Source organism: Heterodontus francisci, chromosome 45 (genome assembly GCF_036365525.1).
Source record: "Heterodontus francisci isolate sHetFra1 chromosome 45, sHetFra1.hap1, whole genome shotgun sequence".
Classification (NCBI taxonomy): Eukaryota; Metazoa; Chordata; class Chondrichthyes; order Heterodontiformes; family Heterodontidae; genus Heterodontus; species Heterodontus francisci.
The window spans coordinates 14,421,912-14,449,704 of NC_090415.1; the positions used below are offsets into that span (position 1 = coordinate 14,421,912).

The window sequence follows — 27,793 nt, forward strand, 5'->3', positions numbered from 1 at the left end:
GCATCCCCGATTTCAAACGCTCCACTATTGGTCACCATGACTTCTGTTGCCTCGAGGCTGAGCTCTGGAATTCTCTCCCCAATCCTCTGCATCTCTCGACCTCTCTTTCCTCCTTTAAGACACTCCATAAATCTTAACTCTTTGACCAACCTGTTGGCCATCTGTCCTAATATAGCATTATGTGACTCGGTGTCGAGGTTTTTTTTCCCTATGTAACACTCCTTGAGCCATTTAATTATGTTAAAGACACTATACAGAGATAAGTTGCAGTAAATGCAAGGTTTGATGACGATATAAAAGCTTGTGCATGTAAACGGTGGGTCCTTCGTTGTTTATGATTGATGCAATTTGTGTTATCGTTGCGGGTTTAAATCATTGAAGGTGGCAGGGCAGGTTGAGAGAGCAGTTCATAAAGCATACAGTGTCATGGTCTTTGTTAATGGGGGCATGGAGTACAAGAGCAAGGAGGTTATGTCGAACTTGCATAAGACAATAGTTCAGCCTCAGCTGGAGTATTGCATCCAGTTCTGGGCACCGCACTTCCGGAAAGATGTGAGGGCATTGGAGAGAGTACAGAAAAGATTCACGAGGGCACAGATTTAACTTATTTGGTAAGAGAAGCAAAAGTGATATGGGAAATTATTTTTCATGAGGCGAGTGGTTCAGGTCTGGAATGCGCTGCCGAAGAACATGGTGGAGGCAGGTTCAACTGAAGCATGCAAAAGGGAATTAGACTATTATATGATAAAGAAGAATGTGCAGGGTTATGGGGAGATTCCGGGAGAGTGGAACTGAGGGGCTGGCACTTTCGAAGAGCTGGTGCAGAAACGATGGGCCGAATGGCCTCTGTGACAATTCTGTGATTCTGTCAGTAAGTGTATGCACTACGTTTCTGAGCTCTGTTTTCCTAACATCAGTAATATTTCCTTCTCAGGCACTGCAGGCAATAGGGTGTCATCCTTTTCTCGTTGTAGCATTGCCATCCCTGTGTTAAACGTCTGCGGCCCTGAGACTTGGGGACATAATACAAGCCTATATTCCATTGCAGTACTGGGGGAGTGCTGCATTATCGAAGGGTTGTCTTTTGGACGACAATTTAAATAGATATAACCTATCAGGTGGATGTAAAAGATCCCATGACACTTTTTTGAAGAAGAGCGGGGGAATTATCCTCGGTGTGTTAGCCATACTTTACCCCTCAATCAACAGCGTAAAAAAAGCATATCATCCATTCTGAAGAAGGGTCACTGACCTGAAACATTAACTCTGTTTCTCTCTCCACAGATGCTGCCAGACCTGCCGAGTATTTCCAGCATTTCTTCTTTTTATTTCACATTATCTGACCATTTGTCCTGTCTCTATTTATGTGAGCTTTGCTCTACTCAAGTCAGTCGCCACATCTCGTACATTACAACGGAGAGTACACATCAAATGTAGCGTCTTGGCTGTAAAGCGGGTTAGGACATCCTGAGGTCGTGAAAGGCTCTATGTAAATGCATTTTTTTTTCAATTGCCACATTGCTGCTTGTGGGTTCTAGCTGTGCGCAAACATCCTGAGGTTTTGTTTTGTTAAATTCAACATAGAGGTGATACCAAGGAGGAGAAAGCCATCGGCTTTAATAGGAAATCCTTCTGTCCATTATCTTTTTTTGGGGGGGTGGGGGGAGGGGGTGCTTTTAATACATATTTTAACCCTGCTACTGCCTCCTCTGAAATGCTCAATGGAGTACGGGTTCTTCATTGGCTTAGTGAACAGCACATTCCTGTCTTTACAATCCAGAGCAGTGAACATTAAACTGTGTAGCTATTCCAGCAGCTGCTAGCTCATGACTATTTCCACACCAACTGTTGGATAAAGCCATTGGCTGAGGAAATAGTTACTTAACACTGTTTCCAGTTAGATGGGCCGCAGTAGTAAAGCTTAATTTAACTTATTGCACCAGCAACAGGAGTTTTGCCTAGCCTTGCAACTGAACGGAAATACACCCACTCCGTTTTGACACCCTGGACATCAGGGGAACTCAGTGACATTCACACTTACTGCTAGCAAGCTATTTTTTGCTGATACAATACGGCCCAACCCTCCCCCGCTTTGCTTTCCATTGCTTTCCTCATTTCTGAAAGTGCAAGCAACGCGATTGTGGTATTGCTTTTGACACAGTTTCACTGTTCATCACTCATGGTTTTCCCTCCATAAGAACATCTGTGGCGCATAAACTGACCTGCGAGAGTGGCATGACCCTAGATGCCTTTTCTTCCCAGTACTAATCAAAATGCATTGACCACTGTAGATCCACCATAACCCCACCCCCGTGCCTGCACATCCCTCCTTTTGCAGTTGCTCTGATATGTAGTCCAACATTTTTCATATCGATGTCAATTCCTTATTCCCCAGAATGGCACACACCATCCTGACTTGGAAATAAATGACCGTCCCTTCACCGTCACTGGCTCAGTATCCTGCTCTGGGATCGCCATCACAACCAGGACAGCAGCGGTTCAAGGGAATAGTCCCACCTCTACCTTCTATTCTAAATAGTCATTTGGTAGTACAGAACTAGAGTATTGCTGAAAATAGTGACAATTTAAAAGAACCAATACAAGGTTTCCAGTAGGGCTCCCAGTGTGGTGCATTTGGGTGCACTGGAAGCTACATATATTAATACACAGGTCCCTGGACTTTGCAGACAGAAAGAACATGTACAAACATTGTGCCTGTTTCAGCTCAGCAAAATAAATGACAGCCATTCACTGGTTCATTTCTCGGGACAATGCCTTGACCAATCAGAGTTCACTTGCCACACAATCAGCACTCTCTTCTCATCTGGTATAAAGTTGTCATTTCCCTTTACATTGGGTATTCTTGTGGGCTTTTCTGATGAGTGCAAGATGAAATGCTTCGACAACATGTCTCTATTTTCAGCAATACTAATTTATAAGTGTATCTGGTGATGAGCAATGAATTGGGCCTGGCCATATTGGGCGGCACAGTGGCGCAGTGGTTAGCACCGCAGCCTCACAGCTCCAGTGACCCGGGTTCAATTCTGGGTACTGCCTGTGTGGAGTTTACAAGTTTTCCCTGTGTCTGCGTGGGTTTCCTCCGGGTGCTCCGGTTTCCTCCCTTATGCCAAAAGACTTGCAGGTTGATAGGTAAATTGCCCATTATAAATTGCCACTAGTATAGGTAGTTGGTAGGAAAATGTAGGGACAGGCGGGGATGTGGTAGGAATATGGAATTAGTGTAGGATTAGTGTAAAATGGGTGGTTGATGGTCGGCACAGACTCGGTGGGCCGAAGGGCCTGTTTGAGTGCTGTATCTCTAAAAAAAAATAATAATATCCTCCTACTTTCAAAGAACGCAGAAAACCTTTAATTTACTGGTCACTGCGGCAGATCCCCATCAGCAATGTTCACCGCTTCCTCTTAATTCAGCCACCTTGCAGTCAACTTCTACTCAGGACCCGCCCCACAGCACGGGTGCCCTATTACTCGTTCAGTGTCTTCCGCTTTATCCTGTGTAATTCCTTACCAAAAAAAAAAATCCTCTTGCTCCAAACCTGTGTCCTCACGCATAGCAGACACGATGAGCACTCGGATGTGTGCTGGAAAATTATTACGAAATGACTGTTTTGGAAGGGACATAACTGGGGTAGGTTTAGAAGTAAAGTTTTGAAATAATGGCAAGAACGGATCTATCAAGCCAATAGATGCACAGTGTAAACCACCTAAAACGGGAAAGGATCTGGTGGAGGAAATATACGAGCAAATATATGAAATGAGTAAAGGACATAGAATAATAATTATGGGAGATTTCAACTGGCTCAAATAAAATAGGAGGAAAAGTCATCGAAAGGAGTACACAGAATTCTGTTTTACAATGGGCGGCACAGTGGCGCAGTGGTTAGCACCGCAGCCAAATAGCTCCAGCGACCCAGGCTCAATTCTGGGTACTACCTGTGCGGCGTTTGCAAGTTCTCCCTGTGAACCGTGTGGATTTTCGCCGGGTGCTCCGGTTTCCTCCCACAGCCAAAGACTTGCAGGTTGATAGGTAAATTGGCCATTATAAATTGCCCCTAGTATAGGTAGGTGGTGGGGGAATATAGGGAAGGTGGGGATGTGATAGGAATATGGGATTAGTGTAGGGATAGTATAAATGGGTGGTTGATGGTCAGACTTAGTGGGCCGAAGGGCCTGTTTCAGTGCTGTATCTAGAAATAAACGTGTGCAGAACCCCATTTCTTACCCAACATGGAAGACGCCCAAAAGGCAGCTACATCTAGTAACAGAAAAAGTGGGGGAGGGGGCAAACTGTGCAATTTCAACCCAACGCCCAGGAACCGAACAGCCTGCAGGGCTTAGAGCACGCAGCGAATGGTTTGCCGACTGTACTGAGCTACTGCCACGAAGGATTTCTACTCCAAAGTGTTCTTGCTCCTGAACTTACTATAGGAGGGTAGCTGCCTTCTACATATGCTTTTCTTTTCTAGCATATTAAATAGACATTTCCAGCACATCAATATTGTTTACAAGAATCAGAGAATCGTTACAGTACAGAAGAGGGCCATTCGACCCCTCGTGTCTATGCAGGCCCTCCTAAGGAGCAATTCACATACTTCCCCTCCGCCACTCTCTCCTCACATCCCTGCACATTCCTCCTCTTTAGATATTTAGAATATTTTAAAAAATGTAGAAATATTTAAGGCACAGAGGGAGTCCACTCTGCCCATCGTGTCTGCGCCTAGCATAAAATGAACCACCCAGACTAATCCCACTTTCCAACACTTTGTCCATATCCCTGGAGTTGCGAGTTTCTGCCTCTACTACCCTTTCAGGCAGCGAATGCCAGACGTCTAGCACCCTCAGTGTGAAAGAAAACAACTTGTCCTCATCTCCCCTGTAATCGTTCGACAAATAATTTTATATCTATGCCCCCTAGTCACTGAGCCCTCTGCTAAGGGAAATAGGTCCTTCCCATCCACTCTATCCCTCTCACAATCAACACTTCCCTTAGCCTTCTCTGTTCCAAGGGGAACAACCTCAGCCTATCCAATCTTTCCTCATAGTTGCGTTTTTACAGTCCCGGCAACATCCTCGTAAATCTCCTCTGCACCCTCTCCAGTGCAATTGCATCCTTTCTGTAATGAGGTGCCCAAGCTGCACGTAGTACTCAAGTTGCAGCCTAACTAGAGTTTAAGATAGCTCCAGCATAACCTTCCTGCTCTTATATTCTATGCCTCAGCTAATAAATGTCAGTATTCCGTATGCCTTCCTAATCACCATATCAACCCATCCTGCTACCTTCAGGGATCTATGGACACGCACTCCAAGGTCCCTCACTTCTTCTAAACCTCTCAATATCCTCCCATTTATTGTTTGCTGTTCCTGCTCCGGGCACCTCTTCATTCAAAGTTGTACTGAAATCTGTTCTTTAATCAAATCGCTGTGTTTTATTGCTGCCAAATATGAAAAAGCTCGCACAAGGCATGTTATGAGCAAAGCACACAGGTAAAAATAATATATTGCGTCCTTGAAAACCACGGCAATGTTATATGCATGCAATGTTGTAACCTCTGAAAAATCTATAAATACTGCAGCTACTAAAGATTATGTCGGTGCAGATATTCGTATCTAGCGTCAAGATCTGATGAATGCTCACTGTGAGGTATATAAGGAATAGACTGCACCGTATTTTCTGTTCATTGTAATTTACCCCAGGGTTTTGCAGTCATGCAGGAGGCAAAGATAAAAATGGCGACCACATTCCCACTCTTAGTCTCGGGGGGGGGGGGGCAGTTCTATCCACGGGGCTTGGCTAGTAATCTACAGCAAGCACCAACGGCTAAGAGCTATTAAATCTTTTTCACTTCAGCATACACGCTTGCCTCGGGAGCAGTGGCTGGAGCAGCGTTTTTCCTATTCTGAGCTTCTGATCTCACAGATGGAGAGGTGATGGCCTCATTCTTGCTGTTAGGCTGGAGATTCTGCGATGAATAAGAAGGAAATAAGTCAAAATTAGAGTATATACGTATAAGTTGTATCATCTCTTCTCTAGATTTCCCTCTGTCTTTCACACAATCTCTCCCTCTCTGTATTCTCTTTTTTTGTATTGTTATGAGAGTTATTCTGTTTTGTTAAAAATAATTCGTTCACTTCAAAAAAAGAATTTATAGCTAAGATAAATGAATGTTGGATCAGTTTTTTTTTTATCAAGAGGACTGAGGGAGCCGGACAGGAAACAGTGTTGCTAATTGTTACATGGCTCGGGTTAGGCTTAGAGAAGAAACCCTGGTAACAGGGACATTAAAACTACAAAAGCTCCTTTGATTGGAAACGCCCAGTAGTAACAGAGAACACCTGGGATGGGCAGAAAAAAAAACTCACCAAGCTTTCTGCTTGTAAGTCAGTGCGTGCGTGCATTACCTTCTGGAAGGAGATCAAGTCAAGTGCCAAAAAGGACAGAGGGAGAAGAGAATTCCAAGGAAAAACAGAAGACTACAACCCAGCTCACTTTCCCGCAGTTCCCTAAAATGTTATGTGGCGTCCAGTGTTTATTCATCTTGTGACCTGTTTTTGCGAAAGGCCTGCTAAATTATTTTTCAATGTCGCCTGAAGAGAACTATTCTGGAAGATTCTCGTGGCCTGCCTATGTGTGCTCGGTGATTGTACTGTATGCCAGTTTGATGCAGCGTCTCTCATCTGCTATTTTTCTTTAGACGTGGGCAAGTGATTTGTCTTGCTGTGTTTCTTTTTGCCTGTAATAGAGCTCTGATCCAAAAATCCCCTTTTAATCTTTTTTTTCGGAATATATGTGTATGTGAGTGTGAAGGACTAAAGTTAAAAGATACTTCAAAATTTGGTTAAGGTCGGAAAGGGGACTTTTAGAATGTAATGTTGGAACTGTAAAAAAAGTCGATCTACATATTTATATTATACTTTATTACTAGTTAAGACTTGATTTATCATAAAGTGTCAATTTTGTTGTTCAGCAAAGAAACCTGGTTAGTGTGATGTATTCTGGGGAAAATAGTGCATCTGATTGACTGTTTCAATAAGTGAGAACATTTTAAAGAATCTATCGTGACCTGTGGAGAAGTGAGACTGAATTAATAGTCCTCCCACCTTGGTCATAACAGTATCCATCTGTCTGCCGATATAACATGCTCTTTCTCTCACTTTCTCTGTATTATTGTCTGTCTCCATTTCTGTCTGTCTCTCCCAGTCTTTCTCTCTCTGCCGTTTTTCTATCCTTGTTTCACTCTCTCTGTTCATATCATTCGCTTCTCTTTGTCTCTCACTCTCTCTTCTTTCGTCCTCTGTCTCTTTCTGCAACTATCTTTCCTTTCTCTCTTATACTCACACTTTCTGCTTCTCTCTCTCTGTCTTTCTCACTCTCACTCTCTTTCATTACACTTATAGAAACGCGACACGCAGGCAACACTAGAACCAGTAACAGAATGGTAATTCATATTTTGATCGTCACATTGGCAAAGACTTTCACCTTTAAAATCAAAGCGTTCAGAGCAAAGCACAGAAGGGCAATGTAATGGGCTGCCTGGACTGATGCTGCAGAGACATGAGTTCAAATCCTACCACGACAGCTGGTGGGGATTTAAATTCAATTAATTAAACTGGGATAAAATGTTAGTCTCATTAATAATAACTGTAAAACTACCAGGTGGTCAAAAAAGCCCATCCTGTTTAACACCGTCCTTTATCCTTACCTGTACATACATCCAAACATCCAAATTGGGAGCAGGAGTAGGCCATTCAAGCCTCGAGCCTTCTCTGCCATTCAATAAGATCATGGCTGATCTGTCTGTGTCTCGAATTCACCCTCCCATCAACCCCAATAACCCTTGATTCCTCTGCCAAGCAAAAATATATTTACTTCCACCTTAAAAATATTCAATGACCCCGCCTTCACCACCTTCTGAGGCAGAGAGTTCCAAAGTCGCACAACCAAAGTCTACAAGAGATAAAAAAAATCTCCTCATTTCTATCCTAAAAAGTCGATCCCACTTTTAAAACAGTGCCCTCTAGTTATGAGCTCGCCCACAAGAGGGGACATCCTTTCTACATCCACCTTGTCAAGACCATTCAGGATCTTATATACTTCAATCAAGTCTCCCCTCACCTTTCTAAACTCCAGTGAAAACAAACCCAGTCTGTCCAACCTTTCCTTATAAGACAACCCATTCATTTCAGGTATCAATCCAGTAAACTTCCTCTGAACCGCCTCCAACACATTTAATTCCTTCCTTAAATATGAAGACAAAAACTGCACACAGTATTCGAGATGTGGTCTCACCAATGCCCTGTATAACTGAAGCATAACATCCTTATTTTGATTTTCAATTCCTCTCTTAGTAAAGGATAACATGCCATTAGCCTTCTTTATTACTTGTTGATCCTGCAAACGGACTTTTTGTGACTCATGCAGTAGAACACCTAGATCCCTCTGCACCTCAGAATTCTGCAGTCATTCCCCAATTAAGTAATACACTACTTTTCATTCTTCCTGCCAAAGTGACCAACTTCACATTTTCCCACATTATACTCCATTGCCAGATTTTTGCCCATTCACTCAACCTGTCTGTATGGGTCTGCAACCTCCATATGTCCTCTTCACTGTCCTACTTTCCGACATATCTTTGTGTCATTTGCATATTAAGCTACCATGCCATCCTCCCCTCATCTAAATTATTGATATAAATTGTAAAATGTTGGTCTGGCCTACATGTGACTCCAGACTCACAGCAATGTGGTTGATTCTTAACTGCTCTCTGAAATGGCCTATCAAGCCACTCGGTTGCAGTCTGCACACCACTACCTACTCAAGGGCAAACTGGGATGGGCACTAATGGTGGTGCAGCCAGCGATGCTCACATCCCAAGAATGAATAAAGCAGGATAAACTATCAGATCACACAGATGGAACACCCCAAGCCTCCTTTTCCCTTCTGTGAAATCAACGGATGGAAATTCTGACTGGCTTTGCAGGTGGTGTGTTACCAGCAGCAGGAGTAGGCTATTCGATCCATCGAACCTGCTCTGCCATTCTATTAGATCACGGCTGATCTGATTGTGGACTTAACTCCTTCTTCCTGCCAACTCGTTGATTCCATTGTTTGTCAAGAATCTGTCTACATCTGCCTTAAAAACATTCAAAGACCCTGCCTCCACTTCTGTCTGGGGTACAGAGTTCTGCAGACTCATGACTCTCTGAGGGGGAAACAAAATCTCCTCATCTCTGTCTTAAATGGAATACCCTCTATTTTTAAACTGTATCCCCTGGTTTTGGTCTCCCCCACGAGTTGAAACATCCTTTCAGCATCCACCCTGTCAAAAGCCCTGAGGATCTCACATGTTTTAATAATATCACCTCTCATCCTTCTAAACTCCAATGAATACAGACACAAAGTAACCAACCTTTCTTCATAAGATAACCCTCTCATCCCAGAAATCAGTCTAGTGAACCTTCTCTGAACGGCTTCCAATGCAATTATAACCTTTTTTAAGTAAGGAGACCAAAACTGTACAAAATACTCTCGATGTGATCTCACAAATGCTCTGTAATACAGTTGCAAATGCGTCTCTACATTTATATTCCATTCGCCTTGCTCTAAACGTCAACATTGCATTTGCTTTCTTAATCACCTGCTGTACCTGCAGGCTAAATTTTTGATTTCCGTGTACTAGCACACCCAGATCCCTCAGCATCTCAGAGTTCTGCAACCATCCTCCATTTAAATAATATGTTGATATTCCATTTTTTTCCCGTCCAAAGTGGACACGTACACATTTTCGCGCATTATACTCCATCTGCCAAATCTTTGCCCACTCAATTAACCTGTCTATATCCATTTGAAGACCCATCATGTCCTCTTCACAAACTACTCTCCTACCTATCGTTGTGTCATCAGCGAATTTAGCAATCATCCATTTTGTCCCTTCATCCAAGTCATTGACATGGATTGCAAATAGTTGAGGCCCCAGCGCTGATCCCTGAGGAACTCCACTACTTGCAGCTTTCCAATCTGAGAATTACCCTCGTGTGCCAATTTCTGGTTCCTGCCAGCTAGCCAATGCTGTATCCATGTTTCGGGAATCAGCCCAGTTAAGGTGCAAAGTCGGGGTCCTAGAGAGGACAATCGCCCTGCCCTCCCTCTATTCAGCTCAAGGTACAGTCGTGTCCATGGGGCTTGGTTAATAACACAATGCAAGCACCCACTGGTGAGATTTTTGTTTTCTTACTTTGGCGCCGAATCTGGTGTCTGGAGCATTGCCAGAGGTTGCAGCTTTCCGATTGATGGCTTCCAAATTCAAAGATGCGTAGGTGATCTCCTCCTTGACATTCTCCGGTGCTTCAGGAAGGAGTCGCTGCCAAGCCCAACACGAAAACAAAGGCAAAAGTTGATCATCAGGGCCTTTTCATTTGTAAAGGCAGGGGTGAACCAAGGGGAACCAGCATGCATTTTAGTAAAGTCAAAACGTGTTTGAATGAAATGGTTGAATTCTTTGATGAGGCAACAGACAGTGCTGAACAAGGTAGCACATGTGAACACACGAATTAGGAGCAGGAGTAGGCCACTCGGCCCCTCGAGCCTACTCCGCCATTCAACACGATCGTGGCTGATCTGATTGTAACCTCAGTTCCACATTCCTGTCTACCCAACCCCCCTGCCCCCCCGATCACTTTTATACAAAGATAAAATTCCATGGAAGTGCTCCCTGCCATCCCTCGTTATTTTACACCACACCCCCTGCCTCCCAGCCTGCCCTAGATCGCTGTTAAAATACAGCCCACAAAGTCAAACTTGACTCGTGTTCTCAAGCCCCGGAGTCCTTGGACTTGGAAGCTTCTGGGTTAGAGTCAGAAATGCCACCAACTGAGTCACAGCTGGTAGCCATGCAGTCGATTTTATATATAATGGATGCTTGGAAGGCATTTGACAAAATACCATACAGGAGGCTTATTGAGAAGATTGAAGGTCAAGGAATAAATGAGAAAGTGGTGGTATGGTCACAAAATTTAACTCAATGTCAAGAAACAATATAGGTGGTGGACTGATTTTTTTTTTCTGAGTGTGAGGCGGTGCAATGGAGGAGGTAAGGCAAAGGAATACACAATTAATGGGAGAATACTGAGAAGTGAGGGACCTTGGAGTGAATGCCGATAGATCCCTGAATGTCGAAGGACAGGGTGATAGCGGTTAAGAAAGCATATGGAATCCTTCCCTTTATTAGCCAAGGTATAGAATATAAGAGCAGGAAGATTATGCTGGAACTGTATAACGCATTAGTAAGGCCACAACTTGAGTACTGTGTGCATTTCCCGTCATCTCATTACAGAAAATATGTACTTGCACTAGAGAGAGTGTACAGGGGAAATTTATGAGCATGTTTCTCAGGACTGGAAAATGCAGCTATGAGGAAAGATTGCACAGGCTGGGTTTGTTCTCCATGGAACTGAGACGGCTGTTGGCAGACCAGAGACTAGAGAAGGAGATCTGATTGAAAAGTATAAAATTGTGAGGGCCCTGGACAGAATCTGTGTGAAGGGCCTACTTACCTTAGCAGAGAAGTCAGTGATGCATAGATTTAAAGTGATTGGTAGAAAGTTTAGAGGGGCGATGAGGAAAAATGTTTTCACTACAGAGTGGTGGGTGTTTGGAAATCACTGCCTGAAAGGTTGGTAGAGGCAAAAACCCACAACTTATTTAAATCGGTATCTGGATATGCACCTCAAGAGCAACAACCTGCAGGGCTACAGGCCAAATGCTGGAAGGTGGGCTTAGATTGGATGGCTCGTTTTTCAGCCAGCGCAGACACAGTGGGCCAAGTGGCCTCTTTTTATAATTTTAGAAAGCGCGTCAGGGGTTATAAAAAGAGGAACAGAATATTTTTAAAAAGAGACCTGGCTCGAAGTTGATATATCACTGATTCGGGCTTAAATGGAGTATTGTGGACAGCTTTGGGAACTACACTAGGAACGATGTAAAGGCCTTAGAAAGGGTAAAGAGATTGTTTTCATCTTTGTTCTAGAGATGTGGGACATAACTTCTGAAGGCAGCTTGGTTGGTTATGACTGTTCGTCTGAGAACAGAAATGATTAAGAGGTGACGGAATAGAGATTTGCAAGCTGATGAGACATCTTGATAGAGTTGGTAGCGGGGGAAAATGCTCTGACAACTGGACCATAACTAGAGGTCATGGGTTCAAAATCATTGGTACAAAATCTGGAGGGAAGTTGAGGAACTTTCCCCTACTCAGAGAGTTGACAGGGTCTGGAATGCAATACTTAAAGATACCATAAATAAATACAAAAGCAATTGGATATGTACTTGAGGATGAGGAACTTACAGGGTAATGGAAAAGAACATAGGAGCAGAAGTAGGCCATTCAGCCCGTCGAACCTGCCTCGCCATTCAATATGATCATGGCTTATCACCCATTTTTTCCTCAACTATTCCCACATCCCCTTATATCATTTGATCTTAGAAATCCGTCAATCTCTGTTTTAAACATACTCAATGACTGAGCTTCCACAGCCCTCTGGGGAAAAAAATCCAAATCCAAATCAAACAGGACGGGCTGCATCTGAACCAGAGGGGCACCAATATCCTGGGAGGGAGGTTTGCTAGTACTGTTCGGGAGGGTTTAAACTAGTTTGGGAGGGGGATGGGAACCGGACTTGTAATCCAGGGACCAGTGGGTCCACTCAGAAAGACAAAGAGTGTAGTGAGGTATTGGGGAAGGTAGCACTGTCACAGAGGACAGATGGGCACGGAGAAGGGTTAAAGTGCGTATACTTCAACGCAAGAAGCATCAGGAATAAGGTGAGTGAATTGAAGGCGTGGATGGGCACTTGGGACTACGATGTTGTGGCCATCACTGAAACGTGGATAGGTGAGGGGGAGGAATGTTTTTTGGAGGTACCTGGTTATAGATGTTTTCATAAGATTAGGAATGGTGGTAAAAGAGGTGGGGGGGTGGCATTGTTAGTTAGAAATAGTGTAACAACTGCTGAAAGAATTTTCGAGGAGGATCTGCCGACTGAGGCACTGTGGGTTGAGGTCAGGAACAGGAAAGGAGCAGTCACCTTGATGGGAGTTTTCTATAGGCCCCCCAATAGCAGCAGGGAGGTGGAAGAGCAGATTGGGAAACAGATTTTGGAAAGGAGCAGAAGTCACAGGGTAGTAATTATGGGGGATTTCAACTTCCCAAATATTGATTGGCAACTCTTTAGATCGAATAGTTTGGATGGGGTAGTGTTTGTGCAGTATGTCCAGGAAGCTTTTCTGACTCAGTATGTAGACTGCCCGACCAGAGGGGAGGCAATATTGGATTTGGTACTAGGTAATGAACCAGGGCAAGTGATAGAGCTGTTGGTGGGCGAGCACTTTGGAGATAGTGATCACAATTCTGTAGCATTCACTGTGGTAATGGAGAGGGATAGGTATGTGCAACAGGGCAAGGTTTACAATTGGGGGAAGGGTAGATATGATGCTGTCAGGCAGGAATTGAGGAGCATAAGTTGGGAGCATATGCTGGCAGGGAAGGGCACGGTCGAAATGTGGAACTTTTTCAAGGAGCAGATAGTAGGGGCCATTGATAAGCATGTCCCTGTCAGACAGGGAAGGGATGGTCATGTGAGGGAACCGTGGTTGACAAGAGAGGTTGAGAGTCTTGTTAGGAAGAAGAAGGATGCGTATATAAAGTTGAGGAAAAAGGGCACAGGCATAGCTCTGGAGGGATACAAGATGGCCAGGAAGGATCTGAAGAAAGGGATTAGGAGAGCTAAGAGAGGGCATGAAAAATGCTTGGCGGGTAGGATAAAAGAAAACCCCAAGGCCTTTTACGCGTATGTCAGAAATATGAGGATGACTAGGGGGACCATAGGTCCGGTCAAGGACAATAGCGGGAGACTGTGTGTTGAGCCGGAAGAGATAAGTGAGGTTTTGAATGAGTACTTCTCTTCGGTATTTACGAATGAGAAGGGGTGTATTACTGAAGAGGACGGTGTGAAACAGACTGGTAAGCTCGAGGAAGTGCTCGTTAGGAGGGAAGATGTGTTGGGGTTTTTGAATAACTTGAAGATAGACAAGTCTCCCGGGCCTGACGGGGTATATCCAAGGATGTTATGGGAAGCAAGGGATGAAATTGCAGAGCCGCTGGCAATGATCTTTTCATCTTCTCTGCTGACGGGGGTGGTACCAGGTGATTGGAGGGTGGCAAATGTTGTGCCCCTGTTCAAGAAAGGGAATAGGAACAACCCTGGGAATTACAGGCCAGTTAGTCTTACTTCGGTGGTAGGCAAGTTGATGGAAAAGGTGCTGAGGGATAGGATTTATGAGCATCTGGAAAGACACTGCTTGATTCGGGACAGTCAGCACGGTTTTGTGAGGGGTAGGTCTTGCCTCACAAGCCTGATTGAATTCTTTGAGCAGGTGACCAAGCAAGTGGATGAGGGTAAACCAGTGGATGTGGTGTACATGGATTTTAGTAAGGCATTTGATAAGGTCCCCCATGGTAGACTTATGGAGAAAGTCAGGAGGCATGGGATAGTGGGGAATGTGGCCAGTTGGATTAAGAATTGGCTAACTGATAGAAGGCAGAGAGTGGTCTTAGATGGTAAATACTCAGCCTGGAGCCCAGTTACCAGTGGCGTGCCGCAGGGATCAGTTCTGGGTCCTCTCCTGTTTGTGATTTTTATTAACGACTTGGATGAGGAAGTCGAAGGGTGGGTCAGTAAATTTGCAGATGATACAAAGGTTGGTGGAGTTGTGGATACCGAGGAGGGCTATTGTCGTCTGCAAAGGGACTTGGATAGGTTGCAGTGCTGGGCTGAAAAGTGGCAGATGGAGTTTAACCCTGAAAAGTGTGAGGTCGTCCATTTTGGAAGGACAAACATGAATGCAAAATACTGGGTTAACGGTAGGGTTCTTGGGCATGTGGAGGAGCAGAGAGACCTTGGGGTCTATGTGCATAGATCATTGAAAGTTGCAACTCAAGTGGATAGGGCTGTGAAGAAGGCATATGGGGTGTTAGCGTTCATTAGCAGAGGGATTGAATTTAAGAGCCGTGAGGTGATGATGCAGCTGTACAGGACCTTGGTAAGGCCTCATTTGGAGTACTGTGTGCAGTTCTGGTCGCCTCATTTTAGGAAGGATGTGGAAGCCTTGGAGAGGGTGCAGAGGAGATTTACCAGGATGTTGCCTGGAATGGAGAATAAGTCTTACGAGGAAAGGCTGAACATTCTAGGCCTCTTCTCATTAGAAAGGAGAAGGATGAGGGGTGACATGATAGAGGTTTATAAGATGATCAGGGGAATAGATAGGGTAGACAGTCAGAAACTTTTTCCCCGGGTGGAGCAAAGCGTTACAAGGGGTCATAAATTTAAGGTGAAGGGTGGGAGATATAAGGGGGATGTCAGGGGAAGGTTCTTTACCCAGAGAGTGGTCGAGGCATGGAATGCCTTGCCCGGGGAAGTTGTTGAGTCAGAAACTTTAGGGACTTTCAAAAGGCTTTTGGATAGGTATATGGATAAAGGAGAATGATGGGGTATAGATTAAATTGTCCTTGACAGAGGACAAAGGATCGGCACAACATTGTGGGCCGAAGGGCCTGTTCTGTGCTGTATGTTCTATGTTCTATGTTCTATGATTCACAACCCTCTTAGTCAAGAAATGTCTCCTCATCTCTGTCATGTCTCCTCATCTCTGTCCCCTCGTTCTAGACTCCCCAACCAGGGGAAACGTCTTCGCTGCATCTACCCTGTCTATCCCTTTAGGCATTTTGTAGGTGGGGTACAGTGGCGACGGGCCGAATAGCCTCCTTCTATGCTACCCGTTTCTATATTTTACTGATTCCAGATGCAGATTTTGCTTCAATCCTTCTGTCGATGTTTTTCTCTTTCTCTCTTTGTGTTTCTCAGTCTGTTCCCTTCTCTGTCTCTCTCTATCTCACTCTGTCACACTGTGTCGGTCTCTCTCTGTCTCTGACTTTCTGTCTGTCTCTCCCTTTGTCTCTTTTCACCCTCTAACTAGCTCTACATGTCCCTTCATCTGTCTCTGTCTGACTCTCACCCTGTTCCCCCTCCTCACCTATCTGTCTGTTTATGTTACCTCTATATCTCATTCTCATTATATTTTATGTTCCAACTATCTCTACAGCTGGTGGATTAGATTAATAACTAATGTGCAGAAAATATGCTTACATTTGTCTCTGGATAAGAGGAAAGACTCGTGTTAACATCTGGAAAAAAAAGAGACAGAGGTGTATTTAGTTTCAATTTCATTATGCTTTACTGCAATTTGTCCCTTGCTACCTGCAGGTAAAACCACCATTACATACATTTGTACCATTATGGAAGCCGCTTAATTTTAAATTCCATTGTAAACAGTTGAGGGGCAGGCAACCCAGACGGCCTACTTCCTGCCCATGGAGCATGTTTGGAAGACTTCCCGATATGTTAAACAGCATCAATGATCATTCTATCCTTTCTGTATAATCATTTGCAGGCACTGTTGTCCGGAAAAGGAGTGGACAGTAGAACGGCCTCTTTCCTCAGCATTGGGCGGCACACTGGCGCAGTGGTTAGCACCGGGTTCCATTCCGGGTACTACCTGTGTGGAGTTTGCAAGTTTTCCCTGTGACCATGTGGGTTTTCACCGGGTGTTCTGGTTAACTCCCACAGCCAAAGACTTGCAGGTTGATAGGTGAATATGCCATTATGAGTTGCCCCGAGTATAGGTTATTGGTCGGGGAATATCAGAAAGGTGGGAATGTGGTAGGAATGTAGGATTAGTATAAATGGGTGTTTGATGGTCGGCAGAGACTCGGTGGGCCGAGGGGCCTGTTTCAGTGCTGTATTTCTAAATAAAATAAATAAATAAATAAAAATACCACGCGTGGAACACGCCGTTGAAATGTTCCAATTACCCCCAAAGTGATAAAGCAGAATATCAGCGAGTTGCTCCTGAGTGTTTTGTGCTCCCTGCAAAATCAAGTAATTATTTTTGTATTGCGACAGAAAGAGAAAGAAATGTTAAGCAGAAATGTCAACTTCAGTGAAGCCGTAAAACTAACAGTTAGAAACTTCTCAATTTTCCACCTCAATGAATATAGACCCAGTTTTATGCTCCAGCCGAATGTTCCACCCGTTGTTGCTGTATCATGCAGAGGTATAAGAGAGGATCACCACCACTGTGTAATTCAGAAAAAAACTGCCTTCCAATGCCACTTGTGACATCAAGTACATTGGCCACATTGTAACATACAGAACCCGAGAATATGCTCCTTCAGGACTACCTCATGGGGTTCCTCCAAGATGAGCAAATGTTGGTCCTGAGCACCAGGATGTTCAGTATTACGTCGACCGAGTGCAAAAAAGGAAATTCGGGCGGTTTGCACAGCTCCCAATTTGCAGAGCCAATCTGATTGCCCTCCACTTGACCTTACTGACAGGAACCTCTGGCAGATTCTGAAAGGGTTGCCTGATCCTCCCGCCAAATTCTCTTTTCCACCATAAATCCGAGGTATACAATAGAAAAGCAGGGATGTAACGCTGGAGCTGTATAAAACGCTGGTTAGGCCACAGCTGGAGTATTGCTTACAGGAAGGACATAATTGCTTTGGAGAGTGGACAGAGAAGTTTTACAAGAATGTCGCCAGGGCTTGAAAGTTGCAACTATGAGAAAAGATTGGACAGCCTAGTGTTGTTTGCATTAAAAGACAGGAGGCTGAACGGTGACTGAATTGATGTGCACAAAATTATGAAGCACCTCGATAGAGCAGGCAGGAAGGACCGGTTTTCCCGAGTGCAGAGGTGAATTACCAGGGGCACAAATTTAAGATGATTGCTCGAAGAATTAAAGGGGACATAAAAAACTTTTTTCACCCAGAGGTGGTCGGTGGCTGGAATTCACTGCCCAGATCGGTGGTGGAGGCATAAACTCTTAACTCATTTAACTGTTACTTGGACATACACCTGGAGTGTTGTAACCAGCAAGGCTATCGACCAGGTGCTGGAAGTTGGGATTAGATTGGGCAGCTAGTATTTTTTTCAGCTGGCACAGACACAATGGGTTGAATGGCTTCTTTCTGTGCCATAACTTTTCTATGCTTCAGTCCAACGAATGCTTAAGAATGGGAGTTAATGATAAACATGGACTCGAATATTTCTGGCGTTCTATTAGGCTGAGAAAAACAAAATCTGGCGTAGTTGGGGTGGCGCAGTGGTTAGCATTGCAGCCTCACAGCTCCAGTGACCCAGGTTCAATTCTGGGTACTACCTGTGTGGAGTTTGCAAGTTCCCTCTGTGTCTGCGTGGGTTTCTGCTGAGTGCTCTGGTTTCCTCCCCCAGCCAAAGACTTGCAGGCTAATCGGTATATTGGCCATACTAAATTGCCCCTAGTGTAAATAGGTGGTAGGAGACTGGTGGGGATGTGGTAGAAAATATGGGGTTAATGTAGGATTAGTATAAATTGTTGTTTGGTACAGACTTGGTGGGCCGAAGGGCCTGTTTCAGTGCTGTATCTCTAAATAAATAAGATAAGGGAAGTGTTGAATTTCATATGGATGTGTCCTCAGACTGTAACTCCTATTCCCTATTCATAATTAATGAACTTATTTGAGAATCCTACGAGATACTGATACACCTCCCAAATATTTATTGATTAATGAAAATACACTGAACAGTGCATTTTTGCAATATGTATATCTGCTCCCAAGTAGCAAACTGATCGGGGACCAGGCATTCCGTTGTTTTGAGTCGATATCAAGGATATAACATCTATCACATTCATGCTTTGATTATAACAGCTATTTTGTGCACAGGGCATGAGTTCCATCTGTTATACCTTTGGAAAGTAATCGGATTAAGGAATGTAGAGGAACTAACCAGTTAACAAATCTTAAAATGAAGACAGTTCGTGTTTTTTAAAAATCATTACAAAGCACCGCCTGTGCAGATACAGCAAGAACATATATGCCAGTGAGGTAAACATGCTCACTAATTTCAAAGGAAGGAAGGTCAGGTGGGTTGTGTTACAGATGTGTGATTTTTACCTACCTACTCCCATGCTCAGATGATGCCGAGGCAGTAAAGAAGAAAAATCTATCCCTATAGCACATGTCATTATTGACATTTCTTGACGGAAGACATTGGAAAAGAGTGGCAGTGCAAAACAGACAATCTAGCATTGGGCACTTGTTCTGCACTTCACCTGACATTCAGTACCATAACTTTAATAGAACTGAATATTGGGCCTGCCACATAACAGTTTAAAATTGATGGCTCTTCCTTTATGTGGCGGCCCATGTCCAATTTCATTCTCATACTACCCAGTTTGCTCGTGTGCAGGTCTTTACTTCTCTTCAGAAATGTTTATTATTCCATATTAGTTCTACTGAATAAATACTAATTGAAAAATAACCCCATTGTGCATATTACATAGAACTATTGAAACCATTAAGACAACTGAGATAATGGAAATCAAATCGAGCAATGCTATACTTTCAGCTTGACTGTTAAAGTTAGTCAAAGTCAACAATATTGTACTTACAATTGTTATCACTGGCTTCCTTACTTGCACTAAGACTTGCCGAGGTTGGACTACTGTACAATAAAATAAACATATTAGATTATCGTAAATATAGGCATAAATTAATACTTTAATCTCTGGTACTGGTGTCTAAGAAAACATTAAACTTGCCTAAATTGAGTGAGTGATGTTTTGTAGTATACATAGTCTTTTGGTAGTACAGAACTTGAGTATTGCTGAAAAGAAAGACATGTTGTCGAAGCTCTTCGTCTTGCACTCATCAGGACAATCGAGAGAATACCAATGTAAGGGAAAATAACAACTTTATACCTCGCATGCAGTATAATGTCGTTTTGTCCCCCTTAAATTGATATTCTTTTGTATCATTCTGATGAGTGCAAGACGAAAAGCTTCGAAAACAACTCTATTTTGTGGTATATTTTGCTTAAACCTATAAAAGATATAGGATACATTCTATGATGGCATTACCTCTTAATATTCTGTCTTCTTGTTTTCCCTGAAATAAAAACGGGGTAATATATAAAAACCTCTGTAACCTTTTGCAAATGATCATAATTTCCACTATTCAATCAGTTTTATGCATTAAGTAAATTAAAAGGTTTTATGTATCCCTTGCAAAAAAAAATCAAAGAACAGTGAGTAATGAACTTATTGTGGTGTAAGCAAATATAAAACGAGGTAATAATGACTATGAAAACAGTCTCTTCTACTTCCACAGATACTGCCAGACCTGCTGAGTATTTCCCACACTTTCTTTTTTTATCTCCTCCACTTGGGTATCACTTTCAATAGGTGTCAAATACAAGTTCAGTGCCTGAACGTAGCAAACTGTCCCAGTTCGTTACCAAGGATTTGGTTTACATACAGAGTCTTGCATCATCGAAACAAGCAATTCTATGCTGTTGTTTAAACTCCAGATGTTGACTCCTGCCGCTCTCTCCCTGCCCCACATCACTCTATCCCCCTTGTCCTCGTGTATGTATCAAGTGCCCCCTTAAATACATCAGTGCTATCTGCTTTGACAAATCCACTTGGCAGAAAGTTCTGCCCCTCTCGGTGAAAGGAAAGTCCTCCTGAATTCTTTAATAAAAGAGAGATGGCCAGATATGTGGTTAAAGAAGTAGATTTTTTGAGGACTTGTAAAATTTCAGAGGGTTCTGGTAAAATGGTTATGCTGTGACAATGTTCACTGAAGTGGAGTATAGGGAATGAGCCCCAGTGGGCGGCGCAGTGGTTAGCACCGCAGCCTCACAGCTCCAGGAACCTGGGTTCAATTCTGGGTACTGCCTGTGCGGAGTTTGCAAGTTCTCCCTATGACCGTGTGGGTTTTCGCTGGGAGCTCCGGTTTCCTCCCACCGCTAAAGACTTGCAAGTGGCAGTTAAATTGGCCATTGTAAATTTCAAGTAGTGTAGTAGGTAGGTGATAGGCAATATGGGATTACTTTGGGTTAGTGTCAATGGGTGGTTCTTCGTCAGCACAGACTCGGTGGGCCGAAGGGCCTGTTTCAGTGCTGTATTTCTAAATAAAACTGACAGGCATTGTGTAAGGCTGGATAATATTAAGAGTGTAATGTGGCACAGAAAGGTGATGCACTTTTTTCCAAATAGCAGGAACGGTTAGAAGCCCATAAACTGGTGAAAGGGACCAACAAGGATCTGCAGCAGGGAAGGGCGAGCCAGCAAGGTATCACATGTGTCACATGACGTTCTGTATGAAGCTCGCCTTCTGCATAACACTGTGAAGTGAGGGAAGAGGACAGAGTGAGTGGAGGCGGCTGTGAGGTGCAGGATGGCATGATACACAGGAGAAAAGATTCACCCTTGGTAAGGGATGACAGTGGTGCTGGAACAGCAATCAAGTGTCCAAGTTAATTACTAATAATCTGGAATTGAAAGCTCGTCTGAGTAATGGTGCCGTGAAACTATCATTGAATGTCTTTAAAAAAAATCTAGTTTGCTACTGTCCGTTAGAGAAGGAAATTTGCCATGCTTAGCTGGTATGGCCTACTTATGACTTCCGATCCACAGCAATGTGGTTGAATCTTAATTGCCTTCTGAATTCGCCTTACAAGCCATTCAGTTGTCAAGGGCAATTAGGAATGGACAACAAATGCTGGCCTTGCCAGCGACGCCCATAACCCATGAAAGGATAAAACAAAGAATTCAGACAGACAGAAATCTTCAACATGTGTTTAACCGTTCATGCTGGATGTGGATTGTTGACTGTTGGCAATATCCCTCCAGCGTTTACGCCATATTCATGCACATTCGCACCGTTTTTGTTTACACTACCACTTACCTCTCTTCACGAGCAAGAAGCACAGAATTGCCACAAAGATCAGAAGCAATATCCCGGCTGCACATCCAAGGCCTACATATAATAACAAGCCGTTTCCTGCATTTATGCACAAGAATTAAAAAGAAAATCTGTAAGATTTGATAGGAATAATGTGTTTCAGTATCCCCGCCCCCTGCCCCAGAACAGAATTATATCCCTCAAATGGCATTAGCAGCTTCTTCATGCTATTTGGTGCTACGCATCCCCTCGACAGTAAACTAGCACAACCCTTATAGAATATATTGGATCCTTCCTTCCATCCAGTTAAATATTAGCAGCAACAGACAGATTCGGTGACCCTCTCATTGTCTTCCCTGGTTGCATTTCCTCTCTGCTCTCTGCACAGGCGATTGTCGTGCCCACACGGTAAAGGCGATTTTATGGGCTCGTTCTACTATCTCCTTCAGAGTAAATAGTCCACAGACCAAGACAAGCAGTGATCACTTCCAATCACCAATTCCCAGCTGCAAATTATTAGCCAGCAAACTCAAATCTTGCTGGTAAAGTAGATGAGGTACCACAGGAAAACCCATTGGTTTCAACTGAACTAAATATCGGGCCCAAACTGCATATCTAGCTCAAGGATAATCAATTGCAGGCACTTCGGCGAGTCCGCAGCCAATAGAACAGTTTCAGTGAGATGTTTGGTCACGGAATGTGCAAGAAGGAGAACAATGTGGGACAGGCAATAAAAAAGAAAAATCGCCTCGAAAATAAGCAACAGACTGGTCTGGAATTGGGAAGTTTCACATCTGTTGCAAAATGCTATGACTCAACAAGCATCTGATCTAATTTTAATTGCAGAAAGGGGACATTGATGACAACGTTTTTTGGTAATTGGCCCCAATGTTAGTTGCTGTAGTGTTCCGACCTTATAACTTCTTATTTCAATCTAACTCCCCCATTCACACACTTACAGTCAAAACTAAAAGTAGTTAACCGGTTTTTAAAGGTGTTTTCTTTAAATATCAGCTGTCTCTTAAGAAGTAAATAATAAGTATTTTAGGGTTACGTTCCCGATGGATGAGGTATGCTAATGTGGAAATAATCAGACGCTACTCGAAGTCGTCACTTGAATTGATGACATTTTCTATTCTGAATCAGCACTCAATATTCTTCAGCTGCAGTTGGCATCAGCATTTCCTTCAACTATGAGCACAGGAATAGGTTGACTTGAATTCAAAGCTGACAGTAGTTCAGTGAAACTTTACTTCGAATTCCAGCAAACTCAATCATTCCAGGGACATTCAATCTTGAAGAAAATACTTCCTGACTTAGAAGGAAAGGAAAGGAATTTCCCTACCTTCAATGGTCTCTTTAAATAAAAGGCTTTTTCTTTCCTTAGGCAATTAGCTAACCTGTGGCTAGAATTTTAGTTGAGAGAAATAGACAGTTCTTTCCTTCAGTGAGCACCCTGGCTGCAATGTCTCTCAAAAAATGCTGGTTCTAACCGGTTTCTGCCAGTTTTACACACAGTCAAGTCTAAACACCACACCATGTGACCTCTCTCCCGCCTACTGTCGCCTAGGTAACAAAATATAGCTGGCTGGCACACAGTGCCTCAGAAATTATAGAACTTTCTCCCCCTTAAAGGTGCACAAAGCCTTAAAGGCCCACACTGTTTTTAATCCGAGGATAAAAATAATTACAAGCCCACACTGCCCGTAGCTCAATTATGATTCTATTACCGAATTTTAGTGTTCTGCACAGAATAGAATCACAGAAAGTTTAAGGCACTGGAAGAGGCCACTTGGCCCACCGTATCTGTGCCGGCCGATCGTCCCTTAACAAATCCACGCTGATAACCCTTGATTACCATGTGCCTTTCTAAGTGACAGTTAATCCTGTCTCTCAGAATAGATTCCAATAATTTGCCCACTACTGAGGTTAGACTGAATGGCCTGTAATTATTTGGTCCATCCTTCACTCCCTTTTTAAACAGAGGTACAACGTTTGCAATTCTACAATCCTCCAGCAACACACCTGTATCTAGTGAGAACTGGAAAATAATGGTCAGATCCTCTGCTATTTCCTCTCTTGCTTCTTTTAACAGCTGAGCATACATTTCATCTGGCCCTGGTGATGTATCAACTTTCAAGAATGCTAATCCCATTAATACTTCCTCTCTCCCTATGTTTATCACATATAATACTTCACACTGTTCCTCCTTAACTACAATATCTGCATTGTACCCTCTTTTCTGAAGGCAGATGCAAAGTATTCATAAAGTATTCAAAGAACAAAACAAAGATAATTACAGCACAGGAACAGGCCCTTCGGCCCTCCAAGCCTGCGCCGATCCAGATCCTCTCTCTAAACATGTCGCCTATTTTCTAAGGTTCTGTATCTCTTTTCTTCCTGCCCATTCATGTATCTGTCTAGATACATCTTAAAAGACTCCATCGTGCCCGCATCTACCACCTCCGCTGGCAATGCGTTCCAGGTGCCCACCACCCTCTGCGTAAAGAACTTTCCACGCATATCCCCCCTAAACTTTTCCCCTCTCACTTTGAACTCGTGTCCTCTAGTAATTGAAACCCCCACTCTGGGAAAAAGCCTCTTGCTATCCACCCTGTCTATACCTCTCATGATTTTGTACACCTCAATCAGGTCCCCCCTCAACCTCCGTCTTTCTAATGAAAATAATCCTAATCTACTCAACCTCTCTTCATAGCTAGCGCCCTCCATACCAGGCAACATCCTGGTGAACCTCCTCTGCACCCTCTCCAAAGCATCCACATCCTTTTGATAATGTGGCGACCAGAACTGTACGCAGTATTCCAAATGTGGCCGAACCAAAGTCCTATACAACTGTAACATGACCTGCCAACTCTTGTACTCAATGCCCCGTCCGATGAAGGAAAGCATGCCGTATGCCTTCTTGACCACTCTATTTACCTGCGTTGCCACCTTCAGGGAACAGTGGACCTGAACACCCAAATCTCTCTGGACATCAATTTTCCCCAGGACTTTTCCATTTACTGTATAGTTCACTCTTGAATTGGATCTTCCAAAATGCATCACCTCGCATTTGCCCTGATTGAACTCCATCTGCCATTTCTCTGCCCAACTCTCCAATCTATCTATATTCTGCTGTATTCTCTGACAGTCCCCTTCACTATCTGCTACTCCACCAATCTTAGTGTCGTCTGCAAATTTGCTAATCAGTCCACCTATACTTTCCTCCAAATCATTAATGTATATCACAAACAACAGTGGTCCCAGCACGGATCCCTGTGGAACACCACTGGTCACACGTCTCCATTTTGAGAAACTCCCTTCTACTGCTACTCTCTGTCTCCTGTTGCCCAGCCAGTTCTTTATCCATCTCGCTAGTACACCTTGGACCCCAAGCGCCTTCACTTTCTCCATCAGCCTGCCATGGGGAACCTTATCAAACGCCTTACTGAAGTCCATGTATATGACATCTACAGCCCTTCCCTCATCAATCAACTTTGTCACTTCCTCAAATAATTCTATTAAGTTGGTAAGACATAACCTTCCCTGCACAAAACCATGTTGCCTATCACTGATGAGCCCATTTTCTTCCAAATGGGAATAGATCCTATCCCTCAGTATCTTCTCCAGCAGCTTCCCTACCACTGACGTCAGGCTCACCGGTCTATAATTACCTGGATTATCCCTGCTACCCTTCTTAAACAAGGGGACAACATTAGCAATTCTCCAGTCCTCCGGGACCTCACCCGTGTTTAAGGATGCTGCAAAGATATCTGTTAAGGCCCCAGCTATTTCCTCTCTCGCTTCCCTCAGTAACCTGGGATAGATCCCATCCGGACCTGGGGACTTGTCCACCTTAATGCCCTTTAGAATACCCAACACTTCCTCCCTCCTTATGCCGACTTGACCTAGAGTAATCAAACATCTGTTCCTAACCTCAACATCCGTCATGTCCCTCTCCTCGGTGAATACCGATGCAAAGTACTCGTTTAGAATCTCACCCATTTTCTCTGAGTCCAAGCATAACATTCCTCCTTTGTCCTTTAGTGGGCCAATCCTTTCTCTAGTTACCCTCTTTCTCTTTTATATGAATAATTCATTCAGAACCATACCAATATCTTTTGCTCCTACAAGTAGGTTACCTTTTTGGTCTTTTATGGCCCTACTCTCTCCTTCGTTATCCTCTTAGTCTTAATGTATTGATAAAACACCTTTGGGTTCACCTTGATTTTGCTTGCCAGTATGCTTTAATGCCCTCTCTTTGCTTTCCCAATTTCCTTTTTGATTTATCCCCTCCACTAATTATACTCCTCTCGACTTTCTGTAGTATTGGGTTCTCGGTGTCTGACATAAGCTTTCCTTTTTTGCCTTATCTTACCCTGTAGACTCCTTGACATCCATGGGGCTCTAGATTTGTCCGCCTCACCCTTTTTCGTTGAGGGTGTATGTTTACCCTGAAGCCCTTGGATCTCCCCTTTGAATGCCTCCCACTGTTCTGAAACTGATTTACCTTGGAGTAGCTGTTTCCAGTCCACTTTCACTAAATCACTCCTCAGTTTAGTAAAATTAACCTTGCCCCAATTGATAACTCTAACTCCTGTTCCATCTCTGTTCTTTTCGATAATTATGTTAAAAGTGATTGAATTATGATCACTACCACAAAAATGCTCTCCAACTGCCCCTCCTTCCACCTGCCCATCTTCATTTCATAAAACTATGTCTAAAACTGCACCCTCTCTTGTTGGACTTGCGACATACTGGACAAAAAAAGTTCTCCTGAACGCTCCTCAAGAATTCTGCTCCCTCAATTCGTTTCATACTCAAACTATCCCAGTTAATATTGGAGTGATTAAAATCCAATGCTATTACTGCCCTATTGTTCTTGCACTTCTCAGAGATTTGACTACATATCTGCTTCTCTATCTCCCTCTGTTTGAGGCCTATAGTACACTCCCAGAAGTGCGATAGCCCCTTTTTTGTTCCTTTGCTCAATCCATATGGTTTCATTTGTTGAACCTTGCAACATATCATCTCTCCTCAAAGCTGTAATAGTTTCCTTGACCAAAATTGCCAGTCCCCCTCCTTTCGTATCTCCCTCCCTATTGTGTCTGAAAACCCTGTAACCAGCAACGTTGAGCTGCCATTCCTGACCCTCCTTAAGCCACATCTCTGCAATAGCTGTGATATCATTGTCTATCGCTGCCCTCAGCTCATCTGCTTTATTTACTATACGCCTTGCATTGAAATAGAAAAGCTTGAGCATTGCCAAACTCTTCTTTTTAAATTTTCCAACTCTTGTTTCCTCTGTTTTTGTTTTCCATTATTTTTCCGCCTTCCATTTTAACTTATGATTTTGTCCCAGCCAAGTCTACCCTCAGGTCCCCACCCCCATGCCAAACTAGTTTAAACTCTCCCCAACAGCACTAGCAAAAAGTTCCGCAAGAAACTCAGTCCCAGCTCTGTTCAGGCGCAAACTGTCGAGCCTCCAATGAGTATAGGCCCAACATGCTCAATCTTTCCTCAGAAGAGAACCCTTTCATCCCAGCAATCAACCGAGTGAACCCTCTCGGAACAGCTTCCAATGCAGCTATATCCTTAAGTACAGAGACCACCATTGTACACAGTGCTCTAAGTGAGGTCTCACAAGTGCCGTCCATAGTTGCAGCAAGACTTCTCTTGTACTTTTATACTCCATCTCCCTTGCAATAATGCCAACATTCAATTTGCCTTCCTAATTACTTGCTGTGCCTATGTGCCCACTCACTTAACCGATTTACATATATTCGCAGATGGTTTGTGCCCATTACACACCTTGTTTACCTATCCATTTTTGTATTGTCCTCAAATTTGGCTACAATACACTCGGTCCCTTCATCCAAATCATGACTATAGATGTTAAAACGTTGATTCCCAGCATTTATTCCTGTGGT

General features: G+C 43.5%; 1 protein-coding gene across 3 annotated transcripts in view; it reads right to left on the bottom strand.

The window, feature by feature from the left end:
* Positions 1-5,424: 5,424 nt before the first annotated feature.
* The window catches only part of LOC137356143 (immunoglobulin superfamily member 1-like), a 50,954-nt gene continuing 28,585 nt past the window's right edge, over positions 5,425-27,793 (bottom strand). For all 3 annotated transcript variants that reach the window (XM_068021953.1, XM_068021954.1, XM_068021952.1), the window contains 6 exons: positions 21,867-21,962; positions 20,036-20,063; positions 19,568-19,620; positions 16,219-16,256; positions 10,254-10,379; positions 5,425-5,981 (listed from right to left, as the gene is read on the bottom strand). In XM_068021953.1, the coding sequence (XP_067878054.1) occupies positions 5,850-5,981; positions 10,254-10,379; positions 16,219-16,256; positions 19,568-19,620; positions 20,036-20,063; positions 21,867-21,962 (473 nt within the window). In that variant the 3' untranslated portion in view covers positions 5,425-5,849. The remainder of the gene's footprint in view (positions 5,982-10,253; positions 10,380-16,218; positions 16,257-19,567; positions 19,621-20,035; positions 20,064-21,866; positions 21,963-27,793) is intronic.